At 39.6% G+C, this 27,449-nt stretch overlaps 1 protein-coding gene across 1 annotated transcript; it reads right to left on the minus strand.

Moving 5' to 3' along the window:
* Positions 1-12,646: 12,646 nt before the first annotated feature.
* Positions 12,647-26,940, minus strand: LOC110446091 (SOSS complex subunit B2-like). Its single transcript, XM_021491058.1, has 6 exons — positions 26,533-26,940; positions 24,693-24,831; positions 21,304-21,375; positions 16,616-16,679; positions 14,245-14,356; positions 12,647-12,877 (listed from the first exon to the last, which is right to left on the minus strand). Exons 1-6 carry the CDS (start codon positions 26,606-26,608, stop codon positions 12,741-12,743), a joined length of 600 nt encoding a protein of 199 aa, XP_021346733.1. The 5' UTR covers positions 26,609-26,940; the 3' UTR covers positions 12,647-12,740.
* Between the last annotated feature and the right edge of the window lie 509 nt (positions 26,941-27,449).

Raw genomic sequence — 27,449 nt, forward strand, 5'->3', positions numbered from 1 at the left:
AATATTATCTATTTATTCGTTTTATAGCGATAAATGTAAGATTAATAATAAATAAAGAAAAGCATTCGAATGAATTATGCAGTTCAAGATAAAACACAAATGCATTTGGTACTGTTGCGTTTAATTGCCCCGTCTATGGCCTCAGCGTAATGTTGCGGAAAGAGTGAGGCCCAGTAGAGGGAATTCATATTTGAAGATGTATTGTTTATCAAATGTAACTGTTATTATATGTTATTATAAAAGTTAAGTATATTGGTGATTAAATTCCAATTTTATTTTCCGACATGATATACTTTGCCTGATCCCTCAAAATCGTGTAAAAAGAGAATCACAATAGCCCAAACATATCCGGATTTCCGTCTTGGTTTGTTGGTTACTATATACTTCCGGTTTGGGTGGAGAGAAGAAAAGACTGAAAATTTGAAAGAAGCTTCAGTTTCTAAAATTTTTAATGTCATGAATTTACATAACCACAGAAAAAAAAAAAGATAAAGAGATATTTTTGAGAATGTGTAGCAAAGCTAAACAGCATCGTAAAAATAGGACCGCGGTTACTCTATACTAGCTACTTCTGTGACGAAGGATTTTGGAAGCATAGTATTTCGACGTTACCATGACTTCAATTGTTCGTACACATGTTACCGGAAAAGAGCTTCGCTTCTTGCGCCTTCGGTGCAAGAAGAGCTGCGCTCTTATAAAACAACTAAATAATCTTGGTAAATTTGTGTGTTATGCCACTGCCAGGCATAACAGCTACCATTATCATTATTCTGTTATATTGTAAAGTACATTTATGGATTGCATGCACTAGTAAAAGAAACGGTATTGTTACACACTGTTCAGCCTGTGTTATCTGATACAGTACATTGACTATGTTTAACACATGTATGTTATCACATTGTAAAACTCTCATGAGCTGAACTGCTTTGGGAGTAAACTGAATTGAAAAATCCCATTGTGATGTCAGAATTCAGACTATAAACATTATGATGTTGCCCCATGATGATAAACATCCACGACAATGATGTCAGAATGTCATCTACCAGAGAGAAAAATTTGTGTCACTGATTTATATGCATATATCCCTGATCATGTGATAAAAAGGATTTTAAATTTGCTTTGTTTCATATGAGATTGATGAAACTCATCCCAAGGTTTACTCTTTGCCATGCCTTCTGCTTAAACAAATCCTACCAGACTCGTTTCCAAAATGTTTTATGCAATGGAAAACTTATTTAACTCAGTCACCCCTACATACTTAAACTAGACATGTCCAGTCTTTCATCGAGTAAGGTTCATATTTGACTTTAGGGGTAAATGTATTAAGTTGGTATGTTTCCTCTATTTTGTCGTTACATGTATTAGCTATTACAGAATACAATCTATGTATGTTTTTCTTTTTAACACAAGGCAATCTCCTCCTACATATTCCGACTGATCTCTTTGAAACTTGATATGAAGTTGTGTCTCCCATAAAAGAATTTTGATTCGACAATTTTCCAAGTTATTGCCCTTTGGTTATTTCAGTATTTGATTTTTGTCCGGCAATCTTCTCTTACATTTTTGCAATGGATCTCTTTGAAACTTGGAATACATTATAAACATGATATGAAGTTGTGTCTCCCTTAAAAGAATTTTGATTCAAAGATTTTTGCTAAAGTTATTGTCCTTTGTTCATTTCAGTATTTGATTTTTTGGCTGGAGATTTTCTCCTACATTTTTTATAGCATGTCAGCTAACCACTCTTAGAATGATGCAGATCTTATTTCAATGTAAGAAAGTATATAACACTATATGGCATTCGACGGGCGTATTTTGTTCCGCCCGGCGGTACTCTTGTTCAATATTTCAAAAGAAAAATCAAAAGCTAGCTTCAGAGAAGATTCTGACCATCCATGATTTTCCCAAAATTTACAGTTCATCTGAAGAACATTTAGAACCCTACTCCCTCTGAGCATCTGATTTCAAACAAATTGTCTATGTATGTAAGTAGCATTATAAGGACCAAAGGATCAAATATTGTATGAAGGAATGATGTCATCCCAGATTGTCTTATGTAAGTAACATCCTAAAGACCAAACAATCATTTATTGAATAAAGGAAGGATGTCACGAGTCCAACAGGACACTTGTCATGGAAGGCAGTAACTGCCAGTTGAAGGTGGGGGAAGGGTGTAAGAAAAATTGTGCTAGATTTGATGGAGGGATATCGGGTATAGAGTCTAAAAAGTAGGTCACCTTGACCTTTCCTTTGTCATTTTCTATGAACTTTGACCTTACCCTTTGAAAACTTGTATGGAGCATAACTCCTATTCATTCTGTACTTCAGTATTTTTTCAGGATCATAAACCTAATTTAGTTTGATGGCAAAGTGCAGTTTACAAAACGTAGGACAGTGTGATATATGTTTTGACCTAACACAATGAAAAAGTTTGTCTGAAGTGTATCTTCTTTACTCTAGCTTTCTCCTGGAGCAACAAAATGCTAATACATCCTGATATGATAGAATTTACTGTTCTAAAACTAAGCTACTGTGAGTGTTATTTTAACCTTTAACCCGACTCGATCATTAGTAGTAAAATTTGTCATATTCTGTCAAAAAAAATATCTCTGCAGTCCACCACCATCTGTTGTGGAAAATTGTGGTGTTATGTTAAGGAGTTGGACAGTACAGAAATTGTCAAGAAAATGGAAAAAAACCTTTCAAGGGGCTTTGAAATATATGGTGGTAAGGAAGGGAGCTACTGAAATGAGTGCTGTTATATCAACATTTTACTATTAGTGGCCATCTACTTGTTACATATGTATAAATACAAAAATGCTAGTACAGTTCATACTTGATACTCAGGGGTTACGCTCACTTTTGCTCTCTGCACTTCTGGAATATGTTATAGCAAACTTGAAGGCACACGGTTAGCTATTTGACTGGTTTCGAGGAAATTATATCTTATATCTTACCAATCACTACGCTGAAAACTGTCCTTTGAAGATAACAGGAGTACACTCAATCAAGACAATCAATTGTACGGTGTTACCCAATCATGAAATTCTTTTGATGTACATCGATCATTGAGTCGCACTAGTTTTCCTGTCCTCAAGGTGGCATACTCTGAGCCTTCAATTTTAATTTGCTAAGACAATTTTTTTTATTCCAAGGGTGCATAGAGCGAAAGTGAGCTTAACCAATGGAACATTGCAAGTGAGTACAGGGTAGACATGACTGACGTGGAGTTGTGATTTTTATTATTTCAATAAAAGTTGGTACGTTTTTAATCGGCATTATGGGACAGATGGAATAAGCCAAGCAAATGAGTTCCTCATTCAGCTGATTACATGTAGAATGAGATTGTACTGTAAATCATAAGTCAGTTGAAATTCAGATTTGAAATCTTTATTTCCAAATGACAGCAGATTTATTACCTTATCACAGGGAAAGGGCTTGTTATAAGTTGTTCAACTTGTGCCCAAGGGCTTGTTATAAGTTGTTCAACTTGTGCCCAAGGGCTTGTTATAAGTTGTTCAACTTGTGCCCAATCCCTTTGCTAATTAAAGAAAGCAACAAAATATATTTAAATGAAAACAATCTCATTCTGATATAAAACAAAGTGAGAAAAGATATGAAAATTTGACATATCTATGATGATTGTTTTATTTTCAATTATTATTATTTGTGTAATTTACATATAAATGTAAAAACTCATTGTTTTGTTATTTGTTTACACTTAACCTAATATAAGGTGAGTGAAATATGTTAGACAAATATGTATTGAAGTACATTAAATGATTAAATACATTATCTTATAAAGTTAAAAAAATGTATTAATGTTTGTGATTTAGCATAATTTTATATAAGTTTACACCTGCTAGGGATATTATCTTTATTAGCTATTGTTTGTGTAAGAAACCAAATGTTAAGATTGATTTCTGTCTCCTGGTCTGTTTATATCCCAATGTGTTGGATTTGTAGTTACCACAGCTTCTTTGACATAAATTTCTAGGGGAACTGGACCGGGTCGATCGTCAGTGACCAGATAGCTCTATTGGTACCCTAGTCTGGCCATGGGAGGGTCCTGGGTTGGTACCCCAGTCTCGCCATATGGGAGGGTCCTGTGTTCGTACCTCAGTCTGGCCATGGGAGGGTCCTGTGTTCGTACCTCAGTCTGGTTGTGGGAGGGTCCTGTGTTCGTACATCAGTCTGGTTGTAGGAGGGTCCTGTATTCGTACCTCAGTCTGGCCATGGGAGGGTCCTGTGTTCTTACCCCAGTCTGGCCATGGGAGGGTCCTGTGTTCTTACCCCAGTCTGGCCATGGGAGGGTCCTGTGTTCTTACCTCAGTCTGGCCATGGGAGGATCCTGTGTTGGTACCTCAGTCTGGCCATGGGAGGATCCTGTGTTCTTACCCTAGTCTGGCCATGGGAGGATCCGTGTTCATACCCCAGTCTGGCCATGGGAGGATCCTGTGTTCGAACCTCAGTCTGGCCATGGGAGGATCCTGTGTTCATACCCCAGTCTGGCCGTGGGAGGATCCTGTGTTCGTACCTCAGTCTGGTTGTGGGAAGGTCCTGTGTTCGTACCTCCGTCTGGTTGTGGGAGGGTCATGTGTTCGTACCCCAGTCTGGCCATGGGAGGGTCCTGTGTTCTTACCTCAGTCTGGCCATGGGAGGGTCCTGGGTTCGTACCTCAGTCTGGCCATGGGAGGATCCTGTGTTGGTACCTCAGTCTGGCCATGGGAGGATCCTGTTTTCTTTCCCTAGTCTGGCCATGGGAGGATCCGTGTTCATACCCCAGTCTGGCCATGGGAGGATCCTGTGTTCGGACCTCAGTCTGGCCATGGGAGGATCCTGTGTTCGTACCTCAGTCTGGCCATGGGAGGGTCCTGTGTTCGTACCTCAGTCTGGCCATGGGAGGATCCTGTGTGCTTACCCTAGTCTGGCCATGGGAGGATCCGTGTTCATACCCCAGTCTGGCCATGGGAGGGTCCTGTGTTCGAACCTCAGTCTGGCCATGGGAGGATCCTGTGTTCTTACCCTAATCTGGCCATGGGAGGATCCGTGTTCATACCCCAGTCTGGCCATGGGAGGATCCTGTGTTCCTACCCCAGTCTGGCCATGGAAGGATCCTGTGTTCGTACCTCAGTCTGGTTGTGGGAGGGGACTGTGTTCGTACCTCAGTCTGGCCATGGGAGGGTCCTGTGTTCTTACCTCAGTCTGGCCATGGGAGGATCCTGTGTTGTTACCCTAGTCTGGCCATGGGAGGATCCGTGTTCATACCCCAGTCTGGCCATGGGAGGATCCAGTGTTCGAACCTCAGTCTGGCCATGGGAGGATCCTGTGTTCGTACCTCAGTCTGGCCATGGGAGGATCCTGTGTTCTTCCCCTAGTCTGGCCATGGGAGGATCCGTGTTCATACCCCAGTCTGGCCATGGGAGGATCCTGTGTTCGTACCTCAGTCTGGTTGTGGGAGGGTACTGTGTTCGTACCCCAGTCTGGCCATGGGAGGGTCCTGTGTTCATACCCCAGTCTGGCCGTGGGAGGATCCTGTGTTCGTACCTCAGTCTGGTTATGGGAGGGTCCTGTGTTCTTACCTCCGTCTGGTTTTGGGAGGGTCATGTGTTCTTCCCCCAGTCTAGCCATGAGAGGGTCCTGTGTTCGTACCTCAGTCTGGTTGTAGGAGGGTCCTGTGTTCGTACCTCAGTCTGGCCATGGGAGGGTCCTGTGTTCGTTCCTCAGTCTGGTTGTGGGATGGTCCTGTGTTCGTACCTCAGTCTGGTTGTGGGATGGTCCTGTGTTAGTACCTCAGTCTGGTTGTGGGAGGGTACTGTGTTCGTACCCTAGTCTGGCCATGGGAGGGTGCGGGGTTGGTACCCCAGTCTGGCCATGGGAGGGTCCTGTGTTCGAACCTCAGTCTGGCCATGGGAGGATCCTGTGTTCATTCCCCAGTCTGGCCATGGAAGGATCCTGTGTTCGTACCTCAGTCTGGTTGTGGGAAGGTCCTGTGTTCGTACCTCCGTCTGGTTGTGGGAGGGTCATGTGTTCTTACCCCAGTCTGGCCATGGGAGGGTCCTGTGTTCTTACCTCAGTCTGGCCATGGGAGGATCCTGTGTTCATACCCCAGTCTGGCCGTGGGAGGATCCTGTGTTCGTACCTCAGTCTGGTTATGGGAGGGTCCTGTGTTCGTACCTCCGTCTGGTTTTGGGAGGGTCATGTGTTCTTACCCCAGTCTAGCCATGAGAGGGTCCTGTGTTCGTACCTCAGTCTGGTTGTGGGAGGGTCCTGTATTCGTACATCAGTCTGGTTTTGGGAGGGTACTGTGTTCGTACCTCAGTCTGGTTGTAGGAGGGTCCTGTATTCGTACCTCAGTCTGGTTGTGGGAGGGTACTGTGTTCGTACCCCAGTCTGGTTGTGGGAGGGTACTGTGTTCGTACCCCAGTCTGGCCATGGGAGGGTCCTGGGTTGGTACCCCAGTCTGGCCATGGGAGGTTCCTGTGTTCATACCCCAGTCTGGCCATGGGAGGTCCTGGGTTGGTACCCCAGACTGGACGAGGGAGGGTCCTGGGTTGGCACCCCTGTCTTGCCAGGGGGGGTGTCCAGTCTGGCCGTTGCCTTCCTCCTGTTACATATTCCTGACATGGTTTGTGGCCGTTGCCTTTCTCCTGTTACACCCGACATGGTTTGTGATGCTTTCTTTGCTACACACATGTATTGGTTGTGTTTACATTAGTTCATGAGACTGAACAGGTCATTAGTTCAGTAGAAAACATAAATAAACTGTATAGGAAATATTTTAAATTCATGTTACATGTGTATCATTTATATCATTCCAAATTAGATGAGATAATTTTGTGCCAATGTTTAATTTCTCCTTTAATTTTTATCCTTGTTTTTGGCTTTTTTCCAATAAAATGTTTTTACCTTTTTTGCTTGAACTTTGTTTTTCTTTACATAGAATCATAGTAGTTGGTATTTTATCATTTTAGGGTTCTCTCCGTGGCCAGGCCATTTAGCTCATACAAACCATATCAGCTTCAGGTCGTCAAAACCTCCCCGTCATAGCATAATTCACCCGTATCACCTTAGAATGATATTAAAAAACAAAGTATTTCTATATTTATTAAATGTTTTGGGTTCACACTTCATGAATAACCAGACATATAGACATAATTTGAAAATTCTAACTCGCCTACCACAAAACACCTGTGATATTATATATCACATAGCATCTCTCACCGTTCCCCACCCCCACCCCACCCCCCAACATCAATTTTAGCTCACCTGGCATGAAGTGCCACGTGAGCTTATGCTGTGGTGTGGCGTCCGTCCGACATCAATATTTTACTTTAAACGACTTCTTCTTAATAACCGAAAGGCCTAGGGTGATGATATTTGGCCAGAAGCAAACTGGGATGAAGGGCTACCAAGTTTGTTCAAATAAATTACCTTCACCTATTTTCAAGGTCACAGGGGTCAAATATGTTAAAAACTCTTTAAACAACTTCTTCTGAATAACTTAAGAGGCCTAGGATAATGATATTAAGGCAGTAACATGCTAGGATAAAGGTCTACTAAGTTTTGTTAAAATGAATGACCTTTACCTATATTCAAGGTCACAGAGGTCAAATATGTTTAAAACCTTTAAACAACTTCTTGATAACCAAGAGGCCTAGGTTGATGCTATTTGACCAGTAGCATGCTGTAATATAGGGCTACCAAGTTTGTTCAAATAAATGACCTTCACCCATTTTCAAGGTCACAGGGGTCAAATATGTTTAAAACCTTTAAACAACAACTTCTGAATAAGTCGAGGATAATGATATTTGGCCAGTAACAAGCTGGGATAAAGGGCTACCAAGTTTGTTCAAACAAATGACCTTTACTTATATTCAAGGTCACAGGGGTCAAATAACCCTGAAAGGGTCGAATCCGCTAAACCTTCAACAATCTTTTTTTAATCTTCATGCATATGGATGCAAAGATCTGGACAACTCTAAACTACAGGCCAAATTGCAACGAAGGTTTTCAGATATGATAACTACCCCCGATGTTACGCATCCAGGTACCTGATTACTTTTTCATCTAACCCTTTTTCAGTTAGGAGCAAAGACTAACCTAGGATATGCTGGCCGAGATATTGTCACCTGGAGTTTTCTTGTGGGCATTATACGATATATAACTGAAGTCTTTTTAATTTCTTTTGTTTTTATTTCCAGGTTAATGAATAATTCACAATGATACAGTGTAAACAATGATGATGATGATGATGATGATGATGATGATGATGACAATGATAAGGATAAGGATGATGACAACATTTGATGACTTTTATATTGTATTGGCATAATTTTACCAATTATATATACAAGGTAATAAATGGGGTCTAAAACATTTGTTAGAATATATGTAATGGAAGTAACCCAAGGCTGGTGGGGTAAAAACATATATGTAATGGAAGTAACCAAGGCTGGTGGGGTAAAAACAACACTGCTGATGGCCCTTTTCAAAAATTCCTTAAAAGTATTCTCACTTGCAGAAATTTTGAAAACATTTCCTCAATGTTTGCTCTGTTCGAACAGGACAGACAAATATCACGACTGTAGCTTTAGTTTTCTTCAAGAAATCATTTATTATACAAAAGTTAACAGACGGACAATGGATGCCACATCATACCATAACTTTGTGCCAGGTGAGCTTAAAAGGAACTCCTAGTCTATCCGGCATAGCCTTGATCCTATTAACATTACAAAGCCTTGTTCGTCATTATTCAATGTGTGCCTGGTTAATCTACTTCTCTTACAAACAAAAGGCCCAAGGGCCTTAGCAGTCACCTGAGTTATATCATAGGTACTGGTAGCTTTATTTTATTGTTTAGATGTGATGTGGAAATCAGCATGTAAACTAAGTGAAACACAATACTTGTCATGTCATCAAAGGATAAGAATTTGAAAATATTGGAAAATGTTCCCTTTGGGGCCCTGTCCTAGCCCCTGGGGAGAGGGCAGGAATCCCAATTTTACAAAGTTATTATATATATAATACTCTCATTCACCAAAGATGATTCTGACTAAGTTTGAGTAATTTTCTGCTAAAAATGGATAAAATATACCCAAAAGTGTTAGTTCCCCAAGTAAAAATAATTTCCTACAGAAAGTTGTCAAAATATACCCAAAAGTGTTATTTCCCTATATAAACTATAGTAAAATTTACCCCCTCCCCAAGGGAGAACTAATAGCTCGGGGGTCCTGAAATTTACAATTTAAGTAAAGCCCCTGATGATCTTTCTTTCCATGCAGAGAAAATGACTGTAGTACCTCCGAGTCTGGAGTAGAAGATTTTTGAAATATTGGTTAATTTTCCCTTTTGGGCCCCGCCCTGACCCCAGGGGTTGGGGTAGGAATTCCAATTTTACAATTGTGTAGCCTCATCTACCAAGGATGATTCTGACCAAGTTTGAAAAAATCCATCCACTGGTTCTTCAGAAGAAGTTGAAAATGTAAAAAGTTTACGCACGACGGACGACGACGGACGGAAAGCGATTAGAATAGGTCACTTGAGCAAAGCTCAGATGACCTAAAACTGTTCCGCTATTGTTGTGTTTTAGAATAGTACCATTACATCAGAAGGTTTGTTTTTGTTTCATGTCCTTTTAACAGCTGAGGTCATTTAAGGTCGTGCCAGGTTGTGGTGGTGGAGGAAAGCCCAAGTAACCTGTGAAAAACCTGCAGCACGTACCCGACGACTGCCCCATATGCCCTGAATCTGTGACCCTGTGTTGAAGGGGTAATGATTGTAGACAGTCAAGACACCTCAACCACTCAAACAGCGCAGCCACTTACAACAGTAGAGTACACACTATTTGGCCCCGAATAATGTCACATTTCATTAAGGCCAAAAAAACAATTTAATATTTAAATTTTATGAAAATGAGTCATTCCACCACTAAGTTTCTCTACGCATTAACACAGATCAACATGCTTTTTAAATGTTGAATCTTACACAAGATGGAGATGCTGACAAAGTTAATGGACCATGAAAGGTAGGCCGCAACCAGCGATGGGTTGAGATGAACTACCTAAGATGCATCTATGGTCCAAGTTTGGTTGGTCTAGCACTTATAATTTCAGTGAAACTAACTTAAACGCAAAAACTTAATGTTGTAAAAGCAACACCACAGTCTCTCTTTCACTTCATGGTGGTGTCAGAGACAAAAATATTTGCAAAAGAATCATTTTCATCTTAAACAATTTATTAACAGGTTTCATTTCAAAACATGATTTGCACCTGTGTTTTACAAGGGGGTTATAAACACTTTCAGAAGGATATCAATAGATCATCCAAACTATATTATTGTGGTAATTCATTGAAGGTCTTCATCATATGAAAACAAAAAAATCACTTAAAAGTTATAAACCAAACATCTGCTAAATTTGGGTGAGGAAGTAATCAGACAACTTTACAGATGATGGTGTAAAAATTGATAATTTTCAACTAAAAGGTATTACATTGGACTATTTTTAAAATGAAAGTAATCTTTCTTTATCCTTGTTGGACAATATATAAATGTTAACATGTTTTTCAAAATATAAATGCGTTACGAATATTGCACATCATGGCTCTTTCAAAGTCGATACTTTTAAATTAAGTGTAATGGCCATGATGCCACTCCTGTAATCTAGTTTATTGCATGCCTCCAAGAATAAAATCTGACCAAGTAGGACAAAAGAATATTGTGAACAAAGCCACAGAAATACAAAGCACAAACTTTGTAGTTGTTACATGTATATGGTATACCTGAGGGTATTTGCAGCAGTATTAACCTTTGTCCTTTACACGCTCTGTATAATTAGAGTGAATTTATTATGATGCCCTAGCTAACTATACAGAACAATTTCACAGTGAAGAGCAAAGTTATCACTAGGCAAATATGGATTTTACCTAGCAAAGTTATCACTAGGCAAATACGGATTTTACCGAGCAAAGTTATCACTAGGCAAATACGGATTTTACCGAGCGAAGTTATCACTAGGCAAATACGGATTTTACCGAGCAAAGTAATCACTAGGCAAATACAGATTTTACCGAGCAAAGTTATCACTAGGTTAATACGTTTTTTACCGAGCAAAGTTATCACTAGGTAAATACGGTTTTTACCGAGCAAAGTTATCACTCGGCAAATACAGATTTAACCGAGCAAAGTTATCACTAGGCAAATACAGATTTAACCGAGCAAAGTTATCACTAGGCAAATACGGATTTTACCGAGCACAGTTATCACTAGGTAAATACGTTTTTTTACCGAGCAAAGTTATCACTAGGCAAATACAGATTTTACCGAGCAAAGTTATCACTAGGTAAATACGTTTTTTTACCGAGCAAAGTTATCACTAGGTAAATACGGATTTTACCGAGCAAAGTTATCACTAGGCAAATACAGATTTTACCGAGCAAAGTTATCACTAGGCAAATACGGATTTAACCGAGCAAAGTTATCACTAGGCAAATACGGATTTTACCGAGCAAAGTTATCACTAGGCAAATACGATTTTTACCGAGCAAAGTTATCACTAGGCAAATACGGATTTTACCGAGCAAAGTTATCACTAGGCAAATACAGATTTTACCGAGCAAAGTTATCACTCGGCAAATACAGATTTAACCGAGCAAAGTTATCACTAGGCAAATACAGATTTTACCGAGCAAAGTTATCACTAGGTAAATACGTTTTTTACCGAGCAAAGTTATCACTAAGTAAATTCAGATTTTACCGAGCAAAGTTATCACTAGGCAAATACAGATTTTACCAAGCAAACTTATCACTAGGCAAATACAGATTTTACCGAGCAAAGTTATCACTAGACAAATACAGATTTTACAGAGCAAAGTTATCACTAGGCAAATATGGATTTTACCAAAGAAAGCTGATGTACATGTAATGAAAAGTTTCACTTCGTTAACTTTTCTCAGTATTCACTTTACCATAATATTAAATACACAATTGAATATATTCTTGAGCCAATATTTAATACACAACAATTACAGCAATGAAAAGTTTCCTGTAAATTTGCCACAAATCCATTTTGAGTATTAACCAAATCTGTTTACCATAAATTAACAAAATCATGTTGTGCTTCAGGCATTAAGCAAAAACCATGTTATTGAAAAGTGCGACAGTATACTTCTTCAGTTTTCTATAAGGTAAAATAAAAAACCTAACCCTCTTCACTCCTCCATCATCCTACTTGTCCTAGGCCCCTAAAACACCCCACCAAACCCCTTTGTATAAATTCCATTACAGTTTTGTATACAGATTGAAGACTTCTGTAGCCTCAACCTTCTCTATTTATAACAACAGCAAAAATCAAAACATTTCTAAGAGAGTTGTCTTGGTATTTTTACCTATTAAAACATTATGTACAACATATCATCTTTGTGCACCATTAAGGGGTTAAAGCTGATTGATAAAATTGTTTTGGTCCATAAGGAGATTACAGTTAAAAAATCTAGACCAAATATCAACTGCTTACTTTTTGTGAATTCTTCTTTCAGCAATTTTGTTTTATATCTTTTTCGTAATGATTTAAATCCTTTATTTCAACTTGTAATCAATTTTCAAAATCTTACCAAATATGAGTAATTTTCAGTATTTATACCAAAAACAATGACAATAACTACATGTATTTTAAAATAGCTTTTTTTGTATGAAAACTGACATTATTTTTTTCACAATAAGAAGCAATTCTTGCTGTCAATCATCTTCTCATGCCCCGCCCTCCTCGTCCATTCACATTCATTGGCGCCATGTTGCCACCATGACCTTGCTGCATGCCTCGACCTTGACCTTGCATGAAAGGTCGTGGTGGCCTCTGATTTTGATAATTAGGATTACCTGAAATTGAATAAAAAAAAAGCTTACACCATTTCTCAAATCTAACACAATGAAAACATACTCACATTTTGATTTTATTTAAAAACAAGAGACCCATGGGCCTTAACGGTCACCTGATATATTTATACAGAGAGTTGATTTTGTTTTTAACACGAACAGAAATATTATTCAGTGACAAAAAACAATAAAACCACCTTATTCAATATCTAGCATACAGATTTGAGACTAAAAAGTATTTGAAACTAGCACCTCTGATTCTAAACAAGGAAAATTAAGAAATTTTAGCACACTGACTCCTTTGGGCCCCACCCTACAGCCCTTGGGGGTAGGGCTGGCTCAAAATTTTCAAAGTATCAAACTGTCAACTCTGGGTGATAATTCCAATCAAGCTATTAACATGTTATATTCAAAGTACCGTTTGCCATTATAAACCATAATAAATTTTGCCCCTCCTTCCCCAGGGGGTAAACGCGAGACCCTAGGGTCTTAAGACCTCAGACCTTTCCATCTATGAAGAGTGTTTGATTCTACCATATCTGGGTCTTTGAGAAGATTTTTGAAATTTCAGTCAATTCAACCCTTTTTGGCCCCACCCATCAGCCCCGGGGGGTCAGTCAGGGCTCATATGTGCATACCATCAAACTGCTACACAATACTGATAATGCTAACCTAAATTGAATTACCTTTAATGGAAATTAAACAAATGTCAGTCCAAAATGTGATTTCCCTGTATAAACTATAGTAAAGTTTACCCCCTCCCCAGGGGGAAACGTGAGACCCCAGGGTCAAGAAATTCACAATTTTGGTCTATGATGAGTATTTGATTCTACCATATCTGGGTCTTGAGAAGAAGATTTTTGAAATTTTAGTCAATTTGACCCTTTGTGGCCCCGCCCCTTAGGCCCCTAGGGGCTGGGGACCAAACTGGACACTATTTTTGTTGACCTTTGGCCATGGAGGTTTCTGCAAAATTTCATTGAAATTGGTTCAGGGGAGAAGTCGAAAATGTAAATTGTTTACGGACGCACAACGGACGATGGTCGACGGACGCCGGACGCCGCTGGACAAAAGGCGATCGCAATAGGTCACTTGAGACTTTGTCTCAGGTGACCTAAAAAATAAACTTAACCACAAAACGAACTCAATGATCAATTTTTCATCTGAAAAATAATAACAGGAAAAGAATAAAACAAAAACTAATATTCCCTCATTAAAATTATCTAAAAGGCACAAGTTCCATAAAACTGTAAACAGCAATTAAAAGGCATGTATAACTTCTACAAAAATGGTAAAAATGGAAAAAAATATCTTACTTAAATGCACAACATCATGCATCATAAAGATCATGTATACAAAGTATAACTTACCCCCCCGACCAGTTGGTGGAGTTTGGTTGTTGGGTGGCCCCCCAGGATTGGGGAGGAGTCCTTTGTCACCTCCTTCTGTTGGAGATTTCCTCTGACCAGCAGGTTGTCCTTCCTGCTCAACAACAAACATCATGATCACTGCTCACATGTTATATCAGATAACTCATTCACTGGATGTTCTTCTTAGTGTGAAACTTATGAATCATCAAATCAAACTTGTTTTAGAATTATCAAAACACCACTTGGTAGTTTCATCTACACCAAACAACACTGTATTAAAATGAACATTATATTTATCAGTAATTTCCAGTTAAATTGAAATTTAAAACAAGAGGCCCAGAGGGCCTGTATCGCTCACCTGAATATTTAAGCAGTCATAGCAAAATATTCTCATTAAATATTATCACGTACTACAAAAATTTCACTCGCAAACTTTGTCGGCTCCATCTGCTGAAACTACCAACCAAATATGTTTACATGATTCTATGCTTTTTGGTTCTTCTTAAGAAGTTGTTTAACATATTTGTCCCCTGTGACCTTATAAGGAGATAAAAGTTATTTTCATTTTCAAACTTTGTCAGGTGCCATCCCAGGAAGCTACCAGCTAAATATTATAAAGCTGTGCTCTAAGATTATTCAGAAGTCATTTAATTGTTTGACTTATTTGACCTGTGTGACCTTGTAGGTAGGTCAAGGTCATTTTCTTTTTTGCACTTTGTCGGGCTCTATCACAGGAAGAAACCAGCCAAATATGAAGATTATATACCTTTCAATTCTTGAGAAGAAGTAATTTGAAGTGTTTGACACATTTGACCCCCGAGACCTTGAAAGTAGGTCAAGATCCTTTACATTCTCAAACTTTTTCTGGCTCTATCCCAGGAAGCCACCAGCCAAATATGAAGATTATATACCTTTCAGTTCTTCAAGGAAGTTGTTTGAAGTGTTTGACACATTTCACCCCTGTGACCTTGAAAGAAGGTCATGGTCATTTTCATTCTCAAATTTGTCAGGCTCCTACCAACAAAGCTTTCAGCCAAATATTATGACTCTAGGCCTGTCCGTTCCTCAGTACAAGTTGTTTAAAGGAAATGTTGACGGACGCTGCCAGACGGGCGGATGACGAACGCCGCACCATGACATAAGCTCACTTGCCCTTCTGGTAGGTGAGCTCAAACTGGTATATTTCTTGTTTCTCCAACTGAATTTAATACAGGACTGGTGATCTTCCAATTTTTCTTATATTTCTAACGGGAGGTTAATTTATTAAAGGAAGCCAGTTGATTTTTGACAGGTTATTGAATCATTAAGAATTCAATCTTCATAAAATATCTGGCATAATAATGATAATGTTAAAAGCTTATAGGCTGGTTTTTTTTATGGCAACTAACTTTCAATAGAAACTCCTGAGAACTTCATAATAATTTATACAATACAAGAAAACTGTGTATGGATGCATTAAAATTTCATCAAGTTATCTTTAGCAAGACAGGTTAAATTATCACCCTGAAAAATAATTTGACCTTTGAGCTGAATATTTCACTGGGTAACCTTGACCTAGGCTGCACAGACTCATTTGTGGTATGGAACACATCACCTGTTTTCCTACATGTATCTTAAATATTTTATTAGATATGTTTAGGGAGAACAAAGTTTGGGCCTGAAAAATAAATTTGACCTTTGACCTAAATGTGACCTTGACCTTAGGCAAATGGACCGATGTACTTGACACATCCTACCATTTTGCATGTATCTCTAAAATTTCATTAAACCATAAATCGGTGAGCGAGTCATAAATTATGGCGCAAATGATGAATTTGCCCCCAGATCTCTGTTTGACCTTGACCTTGGGCATTCAGACCCAATCATATTGCTACAGTTTCATCAAGCCAATTAGATAAAGGAGATAACTCCCGGAGAATGTATTTGACCTTTGACCTCAACGTTACCTTTTCTTTTGGTAAAGAGAACAAAATGTAGTACACAACACACCACATATTGCCACCCTGCATATATTCCTAAAATTTCATTAAATTATCTTCAGCTAGTCAGGAGTAATAGCCTGGACAATGTATTTGACCTTTGACCTCACTGTGACCTTGACCTTGGGAGGTATGTAACACAATGCCTTGCCATCCCCAATATACAAAGTATCACTAAAATGTCATTAGGCTATCTTTAGCAAGTGTGAAGTTCTTGTCCTGGATGAACAGACGCTGCAACTATATGCTTCTCAAGGTTGTTTTTTTTGGGGGGAAGGGGGGGCATAATCATCTAAAATAAAGTATGCCTGAAGAAATATTTTCTGTTGGATACTAGGTGACCACTTCTTGTCCATGAATTTCCAATACACCTGTACAATTCAGGGTCTTACCTTCTGTATAGTCTCTGGAATGGGTTCACTCATATTAGGGGTCTCTGTGAACTGCATACAAAACCTGGAAATTACAAACAACATCTAACTTGAGGCAATACCATCATTTTGTTTCATTATTGGACAATTTGATTCTGATTAGATACTTCACTCTATTTCTCTCTGATAGGATGCAATGTAGAATAGGATGAAGCTCCAAAGGAGGTTATGTTCTGGTTCACTTTTAACCCTTTCACCTCGACGTAACTTTAATAAACTCTATCATGCGTGAATCTGGAGAAGTCCATTAGGGTCTACAGTGGTGAAAGGGTTAATAGAAATAATGATACACGTATGGTAACAAAAAGAAGTTAGGCAATGCTCTGACACCCATGAGTTTAGCACTTGTTCACTGATTGGTCAGAATCAGCTGTCACCAGAAGGTAACCTAGCCTCTATGGTGTTTCCTCAGATCCCACATCACTGTGTGTATTGTACAGAAACAGAGTGAATGAGTTGATTTTTATCAGATTGGTTTGTGAAATACTGTAACATTGTGAAGTATTTCCTGCAGTTAGCTGTTGCCTGTTCGGGGAACCAGCATCTAACAGTATTAATACACTTGTAGCTTGGTATTTTCACTGTCAGATCTGTGAGCAATAAAACTAGCTATCACAAGGTAAACAAGGATTTTCCTTGTGAAGGGCTAACATGTACATTTTATGGGGAGTTCCATGATATATAACATTAAAATACTACTACAGAAACAGCAAAATCACTAACACAAGTAGTGTAATATTAGTCCATGATCAAGTTTACTCAAGGGAGCTAGGGTGCCTTACTATTCCTATCTCACTGCCAAGGGAGCTAGGGTGCCTTAATATTCCTATCTCACTGTCAAGGGAGCAAGAGTGCCTTCCTATTCCTATCTCACTGTGAAGGGAGCTAGGGTGCCATAACATTATCTCACTGTCAATGGAGCCAGGGTGCCTTAATATTTCTACCTCCCTGTCAATGGAGCTAGGTTGCCTTAATATTTCTATCTCACCGTCAATGGAGCTAGGGTGCCTTCATATTTCTATCTCACTGTCAAGGGAGCTAGGGTGCCTTAACATTCATATCTCACTGTCAATGGAGCTAGGGTGCCTTAATATTTCTATCTCACTGTCAATGGAGCTAGGGTGCCTTACTATTCCTATCTCACTGTCAAGGGAGCAAGAGTGCCTTACTATTCCTATCTCACTACCAAGGGAGCTAGGGTGCCATAACATTCCTATCGCACTGTCAAGGGAGCTAGGGTGCCATAACATTCCTATCTCCCTGCCAAGGGAGCTAGGGTGCCATAACATTCCTATCGCACTGTCAAGGGAGCTAGGGTGCCTTAACATTCTTATCTCACTGTCAATGGAGCTAGGGTGCCTTCATATTTCTACCTCCCTGTCAATGGAGCTAGGGTGCCTTACTATTCCTATCTCGCTGTCAAGGGAGCTAGGGTGCCATAACATTCCTATCGCACTGTCAAGGGAGCTAGGGTGCCATAACATTTCTATCTCACTGCCAAGGGAGCTAGGGTGCCATAACATTTCTATCTCACTGCCAAGGGAGCTAGGGTGCCTTAATATTCCCATCTCACTGTCAAGGGAGCTAGGGTGACTTAATATTCCTATCTCACTGTCAAGGCAGCTAGAGTGCCTTACTATTCCTATCTCGCTGTCAAGGGAGCTAGGGTGCCTTAATAGTCCTATCTCACTGTCAAGGGAGCTAGGGTGTCTTAATATTCCTATCTCACTGTCAAGGCAGCTAGAGTGCCTTACTATTCCTATCTCACTGTTAAGGGAGCTAGGGTGCCATAACATTTCTATCTCACTGCCAAGGGAGCTAGGGTGCCATAACATTTCTATCTCACTGCCAAGGGAGCTAGGGTGCCATAACATTTCTATCTCACTGCCAAGGGAGCTAGGGTGCCATAACATTTCTATCTCACTGCCAAGGGAGCTAGGGTGCCATAACATTTCTATCTCACTGCCAAGGGAGCTAGGGTGCCTTAATATTCCCATCTCACTGTCAAGGGAGCTAGGTTGTCTTAATATTCCTATCTCACTGTCAAGGAAGCTAGAGTGCCTTACTATTCCTATCTCCCTGTCAAGGGAGCTAGGGTGCCATAACATTTCTATCTCACTGCCAAGGGAGCTAGGGTGCCTTACTATTCCTATCTCACTGGCAAGGGAGCTAGGGTGCCTTAATATTCCTATCTAACTGTGAAGGGGGCTAGAGTGCCTTACTATTCCTATCTCACCGTCAAGGGAGCTAGGGTGCCTTAATATTTCTATCTCACTGTCAATGGAGCTATGGTGCCTTAACATTCCTATCTCACTGTCAAGGGAGCTAGGGTGCCTTAACATTCCTATCTCACTGTCAAGGGAGCTAGAGGGCCTTAATAGTTCTATCGCGCTGTCAAGGGAGCTAGGGTGCCTTAATATTCCTATCTAACTGTCAAGGGAGCTAGAGTGCCTTACTATTCCTATCTCACTGTCAAGGGAGCTAGGGTGCCATAACATTCCTATCTCACTGCCAAGGGAGCTAGGGTGCCATAACATTCCTATCGCACTGTCAAGGGAGCTAGGGGGCCTTACTATTCCTATCTCACTGTCAAGGGAGCTAGAGTGCCTTACTATTCCTATCTCACTGTCAAGGGAGCCTTACTATTCCCATATCACTGTCAAGGGAGCTAGAGGGCCTTTATAGTTCTATCGCGCTGTCAAGGGAGCTGGGGTGCCTTAACATTCCTATCTCACTGTCGAGGGAGCTAGAGTGCCTTATTATTCCTATCTCACTGTCAAGAGAGCTAGGGTGCCTTAATATTCCTATCTCACTGTCAAGGGAACTAGAGTGCCTTAATATTCCTATCTCACTGTCAAGGGAGCTAGAGTGCCTTACTATTCCTATCCCACTGTCAAGGGAGCTAGAGTGCCTTAATATTCCTATCTCACTGTCAAGGGAGCTAGGGTGCCTTAATATTCCTATCTCACTGTCAAGGGAGCTAGGGTGCCTTAATATTCCTATCTCACTGTCAAGGGAGCTAGGGTGCCTTAATATTCCTATCTCACTGTCAAGGGAGCTAGGGTGCCTTAATATTCCTATCTCACTGTCAAGGGAGCTAGGGTGCCTTAATATTCCTATCTCACTGTCAAGGGAGCTAGGGTGCCTTAATATTCCTATCTCACTGTCAAGGGAGCTAGGGTGCCTTAATATTCCTATCTCACTGTCAAGGGAGCTAGGGTGCCTTAATATTCCTATCTCACTGTCAAGGGAGCTAGGGTGCCTTAATATTCCTATCTCACTGTCAAGGGAGCTAGGGTGCCTTAATATTCCTATCTCACTGTCAAGGGAGCTAGGGTGCCTTAATATTCCTATCTCACTGTCAAGGGAGCTAGGGTGCCTTAATATTCCTATCTCACTGTCAAGGGAGCTAGGGTGCCTTAATATTCCTATCTCACTGTCAAGGGAGCTAGGGTGCCTTAATATTCCTATCTCACTGTCAAGGGAGCTAGGGTGCCTTAATATTCCTATCTCACTGTCAAGGGAGCTAGGGTGCCTTAATATTCCTATCTCACTGTCAAGGGAGCTAGGGTGCCTTAATATTCCTATCTCACTGTCAAGGGAGCTAGGGTGCCTTAATATTCCCATCTCACTGTCAAAGGGGCTAGGGTGTCTTAATATTCCTATCTCACTGTCAAGGGGGCTAGGGTGCCTTTATATTCCCATCTCACTGTCAAGGGAGCTAGGTGCCTTAATATTCCTATATCACTGTCAAGAGAGCTAGGGTGCCTTAATATTCCTATCTCACTGTCAAGGGAGCTAGGGTGCCTTAACATTCCCATCTCACTGTCAAGCGAGCTAGGGTGCCTTACTATTCCTATCTCACTGTCAAGGGAGCTATGGTGCCTTAATATTCCTATCTCACTGTCAAGGGAGCTAGAGTGCCTTACTATTCCTATCTCACTGTCAAGGGGGCTAGAGTGCCTTAATATTCCTATCTCACTGTCAAGGGAGCTAGGGTGCCATAACATTCCTATCGCACTGTCAAGGGAGCTAGGGTGCCTTACTATTCCTATCTCACTGTCAAGGGAGCTATGGTGCCTTAATATTCCTATCTCACTGTCAAGGGAGCTAGAGTGCCTTACTATTCCTATCCCACTGTCAAGGGAGCTAGAGTGCCTTACTATTCCTATCTCACTGTCAAGGGGGCTAGAGTGCCTTAATATTCCTATCTCACTGTCAAGGGAGCTAGAGTGCCTTACTATTCCTATCTCACTATCAAGGGGGCTAGAGTGCCTTAATATTCCTATCTCACTGTCAAGGGAGCTAGGGGGCCTTAACATTCCCATCTCACTGTCAAGCGAGCTAGGGTGCCTTACTATTCCTATCTCGCTGTCAAGGGAGCTAGGGTGCCTTAACATTCCCATCTCACAGTCAAGCGAGCTAGGGTGCCTTACTATTCCTATCTCGCTGTCAAGGGAGCTAGGGTGCCTTAACATTCCCATCTCACAGTCAAGCGAGCTAGGGTGCCTTACTATTCCTATCTCACTGTCAAGGGAGCTAGAGTGCCTTACTATTCCTATCTCACTGTCAAGGGGGCTAGAGTGCCTTAATATTCCTATCTCACTGTCAAGGGAGCTAGGGTGCCTTAATATTTCATGTATACTTACTCTCCAATTTTGATTATTTCTCCATTTTTTCCTGTATATAATGTCAAACAGCCTTTCCAAATATTGGCGTACCTAAAGAATATAAAACTTCAATCAATATTCTCTGAGTTTAAAGAAGCTATGTACTTATTAAAGATGATCATGATTATGTCCCCTTGTAAACAACTATAGAGATAAAACATCATACTTATCTTACACTTACAGATGAGTAAACCGATACAATTTTCCATTTAAACATAAAAATATTTTTCATTCTTGAAAGTTTTCCAAGAAGTTTCTCATTTTAAAGAAGTACAGTACATGTAGAAGATTTCAAATGTGTTTTCATACACAATATATTTCTGGAACAAGTATTTAACAATTATAGAGGACCAACATCAGTTTACCTTCATGTTAGTTTTATGATATTAGTTTTGGATTTTTCATGTTTGCACGCCTTTGGCCAGCAAATATGAAAATCCAAAATGAGTATCATAAATCTAATATGAAGGCAAACGAATGACATATTCTTTTGATCATATATAAGTTAACTGTGTAATTGTGATGTTCAACAAATTTTTTGCACTTTGCCGCCTCAAAAACTATGAAAATTGCATCCGCTTCACAATGACGTGACGTCACTTTGATTGTTCTATGCGATTGTGACGTCATTTCCTGAGTGATATTACACACGTTACATGAACATGATTTATTGATGGCTTTATGACACTGCATAACATGGTATTCATATGATAGAAGTAAACACATGTATTGTATTAAATGGGACGAGAGTTTAATGTTATCATTATCTCAAGGGTTACTCATTTATCAAAAATGTCAAAATTGTTGAGGGAACTGTTTTAGGACTTATTTGAGATGCTGTACACATAAGCTCATGCAAAAAGTTTCAATATCTGATGCATGGATTGCAATAAAGAAGCCCTAGCTATCAAGATGAAACTGTAGATGTTCCAAGTTTGGTTGGTGTAGCACGTATAATACACTTAAGTAGAAACAGAGCTAAACCATCACCGCTGGAAAATGACGCCTTAACCACTTGTAACATGCATCGCGGGCGAAACTAGCGTTGTCCCGATGATCGATTATAATATAATAAATACAGGGGGAAGCAGCCTTCATTTGGCTGTACAAGTGGACCAAATAAAATCAATGGTGGTCCCACTGAATTTTAGATTTGGGGATAAATTTGATACATTTTCAAGATTCTGTAGCTCCCGGTCATTAGCTTCATACAGCCGCCTAGATACCTGGGGGAACAAGCCACTGTTTCAGGGGGTAGAAAACCCTAAGTTATGAGTTTCTGGGAACACTGATACGTATGTATCAGGGGGTAGAAAACCCTAAGTTAGGAGTTTCTGGGAACACTGATACGTATGTATCAGGGGGTAGAAAACCCTAAGTTAGGAGTTTCTGGGAACACTGATACGTATGTATCAGGGGGTAGAAAACCCTAAGTTAGGAGTTTCTGGGAACACTGATACGTATGTATCAGGGGGTAGAAAACCCTAAGTTAGGAGTTTCTGGGAACACTGATACGTATGTATCAGGGGGTAGAAAACCCTAAGTTAGGAGTTTCTGGGAACACTGATACGTATGTATCAGGGGGTAGAAAACCCTAAGTTAGGAGTTTCTGGGAACACTGATACGTATGTATCAGGGGGTAGAAAACCCTAAGTTAGGAGTTTCTGGGAACACTGATACGTATGTATCAGGGGGTAGAAAACCCTAAGTTAGGAGTTTCTGGGAACACTGATACGTATGTATCAGGGGGTAGAAAACCCTAAGTTAGGAGTTTCTGGGAACACTGATACGTATGTATCAGGGGGTAGAAAACCCTAAGTTAGGAGTTTCTGGGAACACTGATACGTATGTATCAGGGGGTAGAAAACCCTAAGTTAGGAGTTTCTGGGAACACTGATACGTATGTATCAGGGGGTAGAAAACCCTAAGTTAGGAGTTTCTGGGAACACTGATACGTATGTATCAGGGGGTAGAAAACCCTAAGTTAGGAGTTTCTGGGAACACTGATACGTATGTATCAGGGGGTAGAAAACCCTAAGTTAGGAGTTTCTGGGAACACTGATACGTATGTATCAGGGGGTAGAAAACCCTAAGTTAGGAGTTTCTGGGAACACTGATACGTATGTATCAGGGGGTAGAAAACCCTAAGTTAGGAGTTTCTGGGAACACTGATACGTATGTATCAGGGGGTAGAAAACCCTAAGTTAGGAGTTTCTGGGAACACTGATACGTATGTATCAGGGGGTAGAAAACCCTAAGTTAGGAGTTTCTGGGAACACTGATACGTATGTATCAGGGGGTAGAAAACCCTAAGTTAGGAGTTTCTGGGAACACTGATACGTATGTATCAGGGGGTAGAAAACCCTAAGTTAGGAGTTTCTGGGAACACTGATACGTATGTATCAGGGGGTAGAAAACCCTAAGTTAGGAGTTTCTGGGAACACTGATACGTATGTATCAGGGGGTAGAAAACCCTAAGTTAGGAGTTTCTGGGAACACTGATACGTATGTATCAGGGGGTAGAAAACCCTAAGTTAGGAGTTTCTGGGAACACTGATACGTATGTATCAGGGGGTAGAAAACCCTAAGTTAGGAGTTTCTGGGAACACTGATACGTATGTATCAGGGGGTAGAAAACCCTAAGTTAGGAGTTTCTGGGAACACTGATACGTATGTATCAGGGGGTAGAAAACCCTAAGTTAGGAGTTTCTGGGAACACTGATACGTATGTATCAGGGGGTAGAAAACCCTAAGTTAGGAGTTTCTGGGAACACTGATACGTATGTATCAGGGGGTAGAAAACCCTAAGTTAGGAGTTTCTGGGAACACTGATACGTATGTATCAGGGGGTAGAAAACCCTAAGTTAGGAGTTTCTGGGAACACTGATACGTATGTATCAGGGGGTAGAAAACCCTAAGTTAGGAGTTTCTGGGAACACTGATACGTATGTATCAGGGGGTAGAAAACCCTAAGTTAGGAGTTACTGGGAACACTGATACGTATGTATATTTTCAACTTGTGTCACAAGAACAAAAAGGGAAAATTCATTCTTGGTGGCAGGAGGAAGGGACGATCTTTAATTTATTGACAGGAAATCTGGACCAAGGATCATTATTTAAAATCATATGAACAACCTTGATTTAATTTTCACAACTTGGGGATTGAAAAAAGGAAAATCAGTTGCAGATTATGAAAGAAGAAGTGAAAAGGAAGAAACACACCACACATCCTTAGAAACTTCACATTTTTAATGCTTCAGAAGAAACCAAGAACTTTCAAAATTATGGGAAAATAGGAAATCTTCTGAAAAGATGAGGAATGGCATCCCCAGATACATGTACTAAAAATCTGAACCTATTAACCATACCCTTTGGTAAGGCGACATATATCTCCGGTCTGAAGCAGATCACCAGTCTCGTCCCAAATAGAGATGTTGATACTTCCTGTCTTGTCTGCTACTTTACACGAGCGTACATCATGGCCATCTTTTGTTCTTGTTGGTTTCCCTATTATGCAAGAACACAAATTACTGGTCAGTTTTTCAAAACTTCATTTTTACAAAGACGCTGATACACTGGTACATGTATTGGACATTAAACTTCTCAACTGACTATCTTAATGAAACTCAAAGGTATAGTGTACTACCCACTGCATCTCCAAATGACAACCCTTATTATTACTTTAGTCGATAACAATTAATGTCAAATAAAGTACCATCTTATTTGCGAGTGTATAAGGACTAGAGCAAAAGGTAAAATGCTTGTCAGTACATGTATGAATGTAAAAAGATATACAATGTATATAAAACTTTGGAAACTTTAACAAATATAAAAAAAAAATTTTTTACATCCGACAAGATAAAATTTAACAAATTTATGGAACAGAAAAATGCATTGCACTGCCAACCTGTATTTGAACCTGGGAACTCCAAACTGCAGACAAACTGTAACACTTGATATAACCAACTGAATTACCAGGTCCAAACAACAGACAAACTGTAACACTTGATATAACCAACCAAATTACCAGGTCCAAACTACAGACAAACTGTAACACTTGATATAACCAACTGAATTACCAGGTCCAACTAGTGGTCAACCGACTATATAAACAAATGTTAAAAAAATTATAATTAATCTTTCTAAGTAACGTCATGTAATTTGTCAACAAACATCACCTCTCTAGAGCATTTATTACACCTCTTTAAGGGAACAAACAATGTTTTTGTGGGGGAGGAAAACCCACTGGGGAAAACCACTGTGCCATCAGAGGGATAACAACTAACCCTTTACTCTCTTTTCCACAACCACTATAGGGATTGAACCAAAATTCTTTGGAGAATGATTGGTCTGAAGTTCGCCCTTGATTACACACAGTAGAAATAACTTGTGCATGTTACCAATGGTGGCTACCGAGGCACTACTCTAGTGTGTCAACAAAGTCACTAGTGATCATGATCTGAATCAAGACAGATTATACTAAGTCGATGCGACACCTGGCATCCAATTATTTTTACAGAAATCGAATAATTATATAAGTTAATCATTGTTGTTTGACATTGATCTTTTAACCATAAATATACAGGTCCAGTACACTCTGCCGATTGAGCTATATAGCTATAAAGACCTAATATAGCTATATTCACCTATAAATTATAGCTGTTTTGAGCTATATTTTCTGAAGATTTCAATTTTCATTTAATTAAAGCAAAGTCGCATTAAACAATAAGGTTCATGGTAATGTTGACTACAAAAAGCATACATTTAGATGTTTATTTTCATAAATGCAAAATTTTCTCGAATTTTTTACATCATTATTTTTTAAAAAGAATACTTATATTTAATGTCTTTTGTTATCAACTTAATGATAAAATCTTCTTTTAAAAGCGACTTTGTTTCGTTTTCATTAAAAAAGAAAATCACATGAAAATTACTCAAAAGACCTATTTCAGATAGGTCAATAGAGCTATTATAGGTCTCTGTTACAGCTATATATAGCTCAATCTGCCTGATTGGAGTACTGGACCTAGCTGATATAATAGAACCTAAAATGAAATTATTCTTTTTCTTAGTTAATCTTTAAAAGGAAATACTTGTTTCTCTTAGTTTATCTTTCATTAATGGTCAAAAAGGTCGAAATTTCACTCGGTCCTTTTACACGGGGGGTAAGAAAATCAGCTAACACCGCCTATAATAAATAGTATTTACCTATTTCCAGAACTATAAACATGAGGTTTATATTCTTAATACCAGGACGCAGGTCCTTTATGTGGTGGTCAGACATCTTGGGAGAATGTACAATGAGTGACAGCACTAGCTCTGCTTCATCCTTTCCAATATCGTCTGTTGTCTATCACTCAATGGACCTCTCGACTCTTCTTGTTCCCGAGATCGTAATTTTCGGAAGGCCAGAATGTTTTTCTTTTCGATTTTTATCGATGTTTATGATATATTCTATCACTTCAGTTTTTTCCCTAGAGTCATATATTATTTCATGTTTAGGAAGGGTGGCCTAGTTAGGTTACGGACAAGCCTCGGGGAGGTAGCATCGGTCTACAGTAGGTACATGACAAGATTTCCAAATCGCGTGTTTCATTCTCATTCCTTCATCCGGGCATTACGTCAAGGGAAATAACTCGAACTGGTTAAAAGTTACTGACATTCGGTAGAACGAATATTATTACAGAATTAGAATCTATTTAAGTCGCCCAGTGATATAATTCTTTGATATTTGTTGTCTTTGATTCAAAATATCAACTAGATTATCTAAACAGAGACGTATAAAACTAGTGCGTCACTGATCTAAACATATAAATAACTTCAAGTATGTAAACTATTTTTGTCACATTTATGAAATGAAAAAGACGGGAAAAAATTTCTATAAATTATTCACACTTTTCTTTTTTTTTCTCTCTTTTTCCCATTTTTTTTACTGGAGACGTTCACAATAAAAATGCTATAAACCGAATTGCTACTTATTTATATCACATGTATGCCTAGTCCGAATTATTCTGACGTGTTATCAACTTTTTTTTGTATATCGGTCTGTCGTCGATTACAGACCGATATGAAAAAAGTCGATAAAACGTCAGAATAATTCGGACTAATATATGCCTAGCATTGAC

Source organism: Mizuhopecten yessoensis, unplaced genomic scaffold, assembly GCF_002113885.1.
Source record: "Mizuhopecten yessoensis strain PY_sf001 unplaced genomic scaffold, ASM211388v2 scaffold285, whole genome shotgun sequence".
In the NCBI taxonomy this organism is placed as follows: Eukaryota; Metazoa; Mollusca; class Bivalvia; order Pectinida; family Pectinidae; genus Mizuhopecten; species Mizuhopecten yessoensis.

Bases quoted from the DNA above. Each gene is read 5' to 3' on its own strand.
- LOC110446091 (XM_021491058.1), bottom strand. From the start codon at position 26,608: ATGTCTGACCACCACATAAAGGACCTGCGTCCTGGTATTAAGAATATA. The intron at 24,832-26,532 runs GTAAATACTATT...CTTGCATAATAG, and splicing joins GTTTATAGTTCTGGAAATAG to GGAAACCAACAAGAACAAAA. The intron at 16,680-21,303 runs GTAAGTATACAT...TGTAATTTCCAG, and splicing joins GAAATAATCAAAATTGGAGA to GTTTTGTATGCAGTTCACAG.